Source organism: Platalea leucorodia (genome assembly GCF_965183815.1).
Source record: "Platalea leucorodia genome assembly, chromosome: 1".
NCBI classification, from domain to species: Eukaryota; Metazoa; Chordata; class Aves; order Pelecaniformes; family Threskiornithidae; genus Platalea; species Platalea leucorodia.
Window position 1 is genome coordinate 140,610,202 of NC_138823.1, and position 10,097 is coordinate 140,620,298.

A 10,097-nucleotide genomic window follows, 5' to 3' on the forward strand; every position below is an offset into this window, starting at 1 on the left:
GGTAGCATCAGAGAACTGTAGCTTTTCGCTGGTGGAAAGAATATAGATCTCCAGATGCCTTGGCATCTGGTGAGCTGTATGTAGCATTTTGGGACTGTTCTAGAAATATAGTAACCAGACATTTTAATTAAAAAGATAATTACACTCACATTTTTTTTCTCTTATATTGTATGGATTCTAGCCAACAGGTACTTTTACTGTGAATCTGAGAGCTAGAATTTATTAAAAGTTTGACTTTCAAATAATAAACCTGCAATAGTGGATGAATTCCATAGCAAATTATTCCACTTGGAGCTAGGGGATACGTCAGGCCATTTTCATTCAGTCAACACACTTCTTAATTTCCATCGGGTTTAGGATGGACGGCACCTTGTGTGACCCAGAGCAGTCCTGGGAACGCCTGGCTCCAGCAGCAAACACCCCAAAGCATCACCAAACCCACACTAGGAGGCTCACAGCCTCCCTGCAAAAGAAAGACATCAGTTTGATATTTCTTTCCAGTCTCAGACCACTGTTGCTTGGATCCAAGTCTCATTCCGGACCGACTTGGGAAATAATGCCATCACTATCACCAAAGAAAGTATGTTGCAAAATCCCCAGAGTAGTTTTTATTTAAAATGTTACTATCATAAAATTCCAGGCTATGAAATGAAGACCTCAGATTCACATTCAAACCTTACCCCCACCTTTTTAAAATATGTAGATATGTAGTCACAAAACATAAAACATGCTGCAATGATACAAATATATTTTTTGATACTGAAATTACAGTACATTATAAACCATGAAAACAAATTGAGGCACTAGACTGTACATCAGCTCTGTTCTGCACTGGCTGTGAAGCTGATAAACTCGTTTTCAACAAACAAAAGAACATTCTCTTTGTTTAGTGAACATAACTTCATGGGTCATATCAAACAATGTGCTTTGTTGTGAGATGTCACCAGGGTTGCTGGTCCTTTCAGAACCACAACGCACCTACACAACATGTATCGCTGCCACAATATGAAAAATAATCATTTTATTGAATGTACAACTTAAAAAAAAAAATCAGTTATTATTAAATAAATAATTATTCCATACAGTGGTTAGTTTATATTACACTGCATTGGCCATTGGAACAAATGGGGTTTAATAAATAATGCACGGGAATGTCTCATTTACGCCTCCGTTCGTAATTCTGTGCTATGCTCCTTTCAGAGGAACCTGCAAAAAACGAAGCAGAATGAAGCACGTGGTACAGCCTTGCGTAAACCCCAGCAAGCACAAGGAAACGTCAGAGACCTGCAGCCTGCTGGGTCACTGCAGGACCCCTTCAGGGCGTTTGGACCCAAGATGAGGATCCTGACACAGCCCTGAGCTGTTTTCATTTGGTTTTACCCCTCAGACTACACCATCCTCCAGGAGGCTGAAGGTCTGAGCAGTGCTTTCTACCTCTCCTCTATCGAGCTGCTTGAAGCACCATCGACTCAGAACCTTTTTACGTTCCAGTAATCCATCTAACTGATGGGGTCTGAGCACTAGGATCAATTTGTGGGTTGAGGCTTTCTGCATCGACATGTCCACCTTCTGTCCTGCAGAGTCAGCTCCTTGCCAGGTTTAAACCCTCCCTGTCCCCAAGCCCAGCACACAGTGATACCTTTTACTAAAATCTGCAGCAGGAGGTAAGCAAACCTCAGACTACCCTGTGGACCAATCACAGCCTAAAATAGTCTTCAGTAACACATTTAGCACTTAGTAGCAGTAGATCTCTCCTTCTTGCTCTTTTAAAATGAGAGGGAAACCCAGAGCACCCTTCTTGGGCAGAGCCTGACCATAGGGTGACATAGCTGGTCATCACCAGAGTCATCTTTGCTTCGACCCCAAAGGGAGGATTGCTTTCACGGAGCGTATGCATGCCTGATTATTGCATGCAATGCACAGCTAGTCTGGGGGGATTCAGCACTGCATCCTGCAGGGAGTTGGCATTTTGGATCAGTGACAGTTTTAAATTAACAAGACTTCAATTTTCACTAGGCTAAATGCAAAATGAGTTGAATTTTCTTTCTCGGTATGGATTATTATAGTATCTTTACTGTACATGTGACTGTTTTCTAGCTTCGACCTGGAGCGTTCATCTGCCAGACTGCACAGCTTGGGAGGCAGTCAGTGTCAGACCCTGTTTTACCAAAGCAGGAATTAAGACACCAGCATCCCAGTACTCTGCTTTGTCACGCGAGGCTTTAAATCAGCACTGCACTCACACCCAGCAGCGGGGTGGTGTGAACTCCTGCACATTGCCAGGGGACTCGGGGGCTTTCTGCAGAAGAAGAAAACCATGGCACCAAGAAAAGGTCCTGCCCAGTTCAATACCCTTCAGTAGGGAGAAGTAAGGACAGTCCTAGCACATACTCCTGATCTTGCTTTGATTATACAGTCCTCAGGACCTATCTTCTCCAGAGGAGCAGAAGCAACTTCTTACCATTTTCCTCTCAGGGAACTGGGCAGAAAAGCAGTGAATTCTTGTTTTACCTGTCAGGCAGGTATTACATAGCCCGACAGGGTAAACTTTCATTATTCCCTTGTTACAAATACCACATAACAGTATCTTGACTATACCTGCAATTTTGATATTAGGGCAATAAAATCTTTGCCTTTTTAAAACATTTGCTGTATTTTACATTCTCATATTAATGTAAATGTAATCCCAATGGAAACCAAACCCAATTTATTACTTCCAGGCTATTTACTTTTGTGATAGCAGATATATTTACAGGTATTATGCACTTAATAGCTATTGCCACCACAGATAAAATTGTACAAAATTATTCATGATACATAGCAATTTGCAAAATGATGCAGAGAGCAATATTACTAGTCTGAACAGGGTTTAATTGAAAATAAAAGTTACTGACAACCATAATTGCAGAATATAGATCACAGCGTGTATCCACAGAATATAAAGGTGTCAGCTAGTAATTTAACTTTTATCATCCATTTAACAAAACAGTAAGAACTATTTCAGAGACATGTACGAATTAGGTTTTTTATTTTTTTAATTCCTGTTCTGGGGAATTAACTGACAATTTGTGGTTCACTATGAGGGATTTCCTCAGTACAGCCCTATAGCACAGGGAAGCTAGAGCTCCTGGCAGTCTGCAGTTACCTGCAGGGACTGTGAGCATGAGGGAGGAGGATTCCACCCTATATGGATGCTATGGGAAAATAACACAAATTCACAGTTTCAGTTCAAAGCTGAAAATGCTTGTTGCTATTTTCTTTTTTTTTTTTTTTTTTCTTTTTTTTTTTTTAGATAAAATGAAAAGCTGCAAGAGGCTGGGAATGTTTAACAGCTTGACCTGCAGAATGAGGTGGCAGATCTCTGCTCTTCCACATTCTGCTCCAAGTTTGAGGAATAATGATCTCCAGAGACGATGAGGATACCCCTTTACCTGGGGAGATCTGGATTTGGATCACAAGTTTAAACGAGCTTTACATTTTCAGCCTCTGAATTTTTCTTGATGTGTCAGTAAAATTTAGTTTTTTCTTGTATTAGCACTTAGGGGACTGGCAGAACATGCTGCTGGCGAGGACAGGGCAGTAAGGAAAGTGCCCTGGGGACTTCTACCTGACCTTGCCTGCAGCTCAGACCAGCCTGATCATCTCAAGCATTGGAGTGAAGTGGACCCTGAAATATCTTCGTTAACAAAGAAAATCCTGATCCTTTTTCACAGAACTCTGGGTCTACACTACATAAAAACTGCTTCATCCATCCGCTGGGAGAGAACAAAGAGGCAACAGAATGAAGAAGCCGAGTACTGAGATTACAGAGTACCAGATTTAGTCACATACATACCAGAATTTAAAGATCTTTTGCCCATAAGTCCAACAAAGGAGTCTGTTTTATGCCCTGAAAAAAATATATTTGGGGGTGTTTTAATACATTTTAAATAGGCAGGCTTTTAAGATAGCATGTTCTCACGAAGAAGGAAGACACAGGCTCCAAAACTGTTCATCTCACGGACTAGTTATTCACACCACTCTCAGACAATGGAGAACAAACATCAGCCTGCCTAATCAGACTGAACAGGTTAGACCAAGGCACAGGCCAGTTAGTGGACATCTTCTCATAACTCAGATAGATAGACTTTTTGTTTTGTTTTGTGTTTTTTTTAAGTATAATGGAAAAACAACGGCCAATAACTGATTCTTATTCCTCTCCCAGTACAATTCCTATTGATTTCAGCAAATGCACAAGAAGGCAGTGTCTTGGTATAGCCTGCATCTGTGTGATGCACCTCTTCTACCTGTTGGTGTTTTTTTTCTGTAACGTGGAAGAAAAATCTTCCTCGCAGATCAGGCAGAGCCTTTACTGGAGAGGAAGCCAATGGGACTCTATGTCTGGACACGTCTGAGCTAGGCAGTCGGGCTCTATTTTTGGAATATTTATGAGTTCAGATATTACCTTTGTGTTCCGTTAGTACTTCTCAAGGCACTGGATGCGTAGAGGATAAATTACTCCAAGTTTTGGCCTACAGCACGTATCAGATATAGTGGTAGCTATAGTTTCAGATAAGGAATGAAAAGGAGCCATTCTTCTTTCTCTAAGCTGACTTTTGAGGCAAACTCAGAAATTTCTCCTTGGAAAGAATTTTGCTTGGCTAATTCATCTACAAAGCAAGTTGAATGATCCCCAGACCTCACAGGTATTAATTCAAGCTGAAGCACTTTCAGAAAGCTATAATTTTTTACTTTAGTCAGCAGGTTATTTGGCATGAGCTTTGTATCTGACTCTTTAATTGGTCTTCCAATACATAATCCTAGTGATAAAATCTTGTGGCTAACAGAACGCTGGGACAGTTATTGACCTCTGTGGACAGAGGAGGTCTCACAGAATACAAGATCATTTTTACTTATTAAAAGTCTTCCGGCTCCTGTCTAAGCATCTTCAGATAAATTCAGAGAATAAAACTATCACTGTGCAGAACAAGGTAACACCACACTGCTGATACCATCTCCCACTTGGTGACACACAGAAGCAAAGCAAGGCACGCTTATTAATGGGGCAAGATACACTTGTTTATACGGCAGCACATCATTAATCAGCCCCTGCTGCCAGGGGGGTCTGATTCCCACCCAGACAACGCTGCGAGCGCAGATACAGTATCTCGCACGCGATGACATGAGCTCTCTTGTGGAATCATTCTCAGGGATTTGGGAATTCACTATTCTAATTTTCCAAATTTTGCCGTCTTAATTGCTCCTCTCCAAGTCTGGCAGTAAGCCTGCCCTGCCTATGAGAAAGATTTCCAGAATCCCCCCCATGGGAAATAAGAGAGAGCTGCAACATCCACACAGTAATGTGGATTGAAATCTCAAAGCTTGTGGCAGCTCAGATGAGGTACAGGCTCGCGGCATCACTGGGGAGTTTTCAGTCCTTTCACAGAACATTCCTCCACCACCGGTGCTGCCGGTCCTTAGCTGAACCCCATCACCTTCTAACTAATCCTCTCAAACACATTATTCCCTCTTGGAATATCTTCTAATAATTACTTAAAGTATTAGCATTTTTTTAACTTACTTTTGTGAGAGATCTGGCCGTATCCTGGTTGGAAGAGGAAAGGAAAGAAAAAAAGGAAAAAGTTATTGAAAAAGGATTGGCATATACATATGATGCTACTGCAATGCTTTGAAGAATCAAATACAGAAACTACCCTACACATATTCCACTTAAGGGAAATTAAGGCGATCGTTTACAACTGCATTTCTTTTTGAATAGACTACAAAATCTTGTTTCAGCTAAACCCACACAATTTAGATCTGTTTAGCTCCAAATTGCTTTGAGCAATTCTTGATTCAGTAAACATGTAGAAAGCACGGCAATAATTGTACACACAACCAATTTCCACACAATTTGGGGACGGTGCAATTCAGTGCACAAGTGTGCACATATTGCACAATCTGTGCAATTCAGTGGCACATATGCCGACTTGTGAATTATCGTGATATTCCTTACTGGTATTTACATGCTGTAACCGGTGTGCACTTAGCACTTTAACGTGAAGCCCGCTCTTCACAAATCGGTGGGTTTATCTGATATTAAACTTGGGAAAAAAAAAAACCCTCAAAGCAAAACTAAAGCCAAACAACTCACACCGCAACTTTTGAGAAAGGTTTAACGCGTTCAAACCGAGTGACAACGGCTGTGAAGTTGGGAGAAGAGCCCCCCGCCCCGCTCACCGGCATCCCGCTTGCCCATCAGGCCGAAGAACTGCTGGGGCCGGGGTCTGCGGGCCATCCTCTGCAGAAAGTGCTCCAGGGGCAGCGGCAGCTCCTCCTGCGGGGCGACAGCGCCGGGGCTCAGCGGGGACCCCCCCCACCCCGCCCGCGGCGCGGAGCCCCCGGGGGGCAGCGCCCGGCCCCCCCAGCCCGCACCCCCGCGGGGCCGGCGGGCGGAGCGGCGGCCGGCGGCGCTCACCTTCACCTGGTCGCCGTCGGACCAGTCGGACCAGTAGCTGAGGTCGTCGGTGGCGCCCATCTCCTGGGCCAGCGCCTGCGCCGAGGCCAGGAGGAGCAGGGCGAAAGCCAGCGGGAGTCTCATCGCCGCCTCGACGTCCTGCGGGGGCGGAGGGTGAAGCACCCGCGCCCGGGGGCGGGCAGGCAGGCAGCCCTGCACACACACCCCCCCCGCTGCACACCTGGGCGCACACTCCCTCGCACGTACAGGCAGACATGCACCTAGTTACACACCCACGACCCCTCCACCGGCTGCTACGTACACATCTGGATATACACACGCCCCACACGTATAGAAGTTTGCAGCTAGATGTACACACAGACAGACGTGCCCATCCAGAGGCACCCCTCCGCACACATACATAGAGGTATACATACACACACCCTCACATGTAGATATACATCTACACCTTCACACGTACACACACCATCCAGATACTCACACACACACACACATACCCAGGTACATACACATCTAGTTATGAACTCACAGCCCCTCATGCAAACAGCTACATGCCTTAGAAGCACACACCTACACAGAGATACAGCTCTCCACACACACGAGACACGCGTGTCTAGAGGTACACACACATCCCTTCGCACATCCAGATACACGCATTGGGACAGGCACAAAAACATCCTTGCACATACAGAGAAACACACGTGCGGACACACAAGCATGTATAGGCACCCCCTCATAGATGCACACCCATAGACCCCCCCCGCACAGGCATATAGGCAGACACAGAGAAGCACACGCGCACACACCCTCACAAACACGTAGACAAGCGCATCCTCACGCATATAGGTACACACGGACGGACGGACGGACGGACGGACGGACGGACGGACAGACAGACAGACAGACAGACAGACACGGTCCCGGAGGCACACGCACCGTCTGCAGCGGGGAGGGCAGGCGCTGCTCTCCGTGCGCATTGGCCGTCCGCGGGAGCGCTCCCCACTTTATATACCTGGAGACGGGGAGGGCCGAGGCAGCCTCATTTGCCTAAATGCAATTACCCCCGGTTTTATCGTCCCAGCCCCGTGACAGCCCCCGCCCCGTCGAGCAGCCCCCGCCCCCCGCTCCCGCCGCGCTCCCGGAGGCGCCCGGGGCCGGGGAGCGCGGGGCGGCCGGGCGGCTCCCCCCCCGCCGCCGAACCCGCGGCTCCCCCCCGGCCCCGCTGCAGCTCCGGGCCCCCGGGGCCGCCCCGTCCCGGCCGGGGCCAAGGCGCGCCCCGGCGGCGGGTGCGGGGTGCAGGTATAGGCTGCGGGTATAGGATGCGGATGTAAGGGTGCAGATGCCGCTTTTCGGTCGTGTCCCCCTCCCCCCCCCCCCCCCCCCCCCCGCTGCCGCACCGAGGGGAGAGCTGCTTTCCGCAGCGAGCGGCACCGCCGGGAGGGCGAGCAGCGGGCAGGGGACGGGGGACCGAGGGACAGCGCGGAGCGGGGAGCGAGCACCGGCGGGCACGGCAGCGGGGCCGCCTCCCGTGCCTGGGCGAGCCCCCTCCCTCCCCAAGGCTACCCTGCCTCCCCCTGTGCCGCTGCTGAGGCGGCCCCGGCCCGCCGGGGAGCGTGGTGGGACCGGGAGTGAGGACGCACAAAGCCGAGGAGGGCCTCGCCCGGTGGGTGCAGCGTTTGGGGGTCGGGCACCCCGGGGCTGGTGCGTGCGCTTGCAGAGGGGCTGCCAGCACAGGGCAGCAAGCAGGCACGGCTGGGCTGGCCGCTCTGATGGGGGGAATGCCTTCACTGGAAATGAGCCAGTCTCTCCAGCAGCACATCTCTGCCTTCTTCCTTCCCCTACAACAGCTTTGCGTTGCTGCTGGCATTCGGCTCAGATAGCTGTTTAGGTTATCTTCCATTTCACAGTTGTTCCAACCTATTTCTCCAAAGTCAGCTGTGCACGAGGCTTCTCAGTTAACCTTCGTGGTCCCTCAGCGCCTGTGTTGTCATCGTGCATGGTACCACAGCCTAAATCAGGCACTCTGTGCAGAGTTTAGCAGGAGCTAATAGTATTTTTTCTGAGCAAGAAGAGATTGCTCAGGAGCTGGAATTGGCTCCCTGGTACCACCCCTCTGCTTGCTCCAGGATGCTACCACTAAGATGGCCTTGCTGGCAGTGGTAAACCTCCTCTCCAAGGACCATTCATTGGCATGTACCTGTGGATCCAAGGGGGACCCAGCACCTTGTTTGCTAAATAAAGGCATGATTAATCCCAGGCCTCCCCGCTAACTAAAAATGCTCCTCAGGCCCCAAAGTATTCCTCAAAGCACAGCCAGGCATAAGCCTCTTTCCCGACTCTTGGGGATGTCTACACTTTGTCTACAAAACTCTGCACATAAATAAGAAAGATGTGGCCCGGTGACCTGAGGGTCTCTCTGAAGTCAACACGAGCTGGTTGAGAGGGTGGTTGAGAAAAAGAGTGGTTTGGAGGAGCCCGCTGAGTGACTTCATGCAGCCCAAGCACCTGCCGTGGGCACCTCTGTTGAGACCTTGAGCGTTGGCGGTGTGAATGCTCCTCATTCTGCCTATCAACAAGCTGGCAGAAATGACATTGTTTAGCAACTCTGGGAACCCAAACCATCAGATTTTCATGCTGCAGCTTTGTAACATTCCCTTTGATGTGTGAACTTCGAAGACTCTTGAAGGAAAATTGTTTTCTTGTGTTTTTTCATTATGCTGTTTATGGACAAGGCAGCAAAAGGTCAGATATATCAAACTAGGCTTGCCAATCCTACGAGAGTCAATGAGGCTCAGGTTTTATAGAAATCCTGAGAACTCCCAGCTTCCTCTGAAGTCGATTCTGTCATCCAGGAGTCCATTGTAAGTATGATAAATTTGACCTGAAAGGTCCTATCTGTTCTGTAATTCAGCATTTTATCAGAAGGGATGTAATCATAGCTTGACCTATGAAATTACAAGGATTTTCATTTTTGAGAAAGCAAGAGATGGAAAATTAAAAAGTGGTCCTTTCTATTCTTCAGAAATTTTAATGAATTCAAGTACTTTATCTCAGACTTGTCTAATAGTTTGGGTGGGCGTGAAAAAATGACTAATAGGTCAAGCTCACTTTTCTCTTTCTCAGTTTCTAAAATAAATTGACTGCTTAATCTTTCTTTGACCTGCAATACCCGGACATTACACTATGGACTTTTCAGGAATTGAGCAGATTTCATGACTAATGAGCAAAACTGATTCCTAGGAAGACTTTCTGAGTTCATTTTTTCATGTGGAGAGGAGATAGAAGGCTCAAATAAGGGACCAAGAGCTACATCTTGACCTGGAAGCAGCTGAAGCTCCTGCCTTTGTGCTGCCCCGTCCCTGCCCTAGGGATGCATTAGAGCATGGTAAAATGTCCTTTGTGCAGAAACAAAAAAATCCTCAATTTTGCCAAAAACTGCCTCTGCCTCAGACATAAAAGAAAATGTCTTTGAAAGATATTGGTGGCTTTATATCTATGAGTTACCTTGCGAATAAGTACATGAGAGGGAGAGTGGGTACAAAGTGCATATGTTGAATACCCCTGCTCTATCCACGCTCAGGGCACAGATCCCACCCTCCTGTTACAGGTAGACCATGTGATTTCTAACAACTAGCATGAA

The 10,097-nt window shown here is 47.4% G+C and overlaps 1 protein-coding gene across 1 annotated transcript; it reads right to left on the reverse strand.

The window, feature by feature from the left end:
- Positions 1-1,156: 1,156 nt before the first annotated feature.
- Positions 1,157-6,580, reverse strand: TAC1 (tachykinin precursor 1; the record flags this gene model as incomplete). The annotated part of the gene is made up of 5 exons (XM_082337953.1): positions 1,157-1,206; positions 3,836-3,889; positions 5,561-5,584; positions 6,220-6,316; positions 6,458-6,580. The coding sequence occupies 5 exons, from the start codon at positions 6,578-6,580 to the stop codon at positions 1,157-1,159; spliced, it is 348 nt and encodes a 115-aa protein (XP_082194079.1).
- Between the last annotated feature and the right edge of the window lie 3,517 nt (positions 6,581-10,097).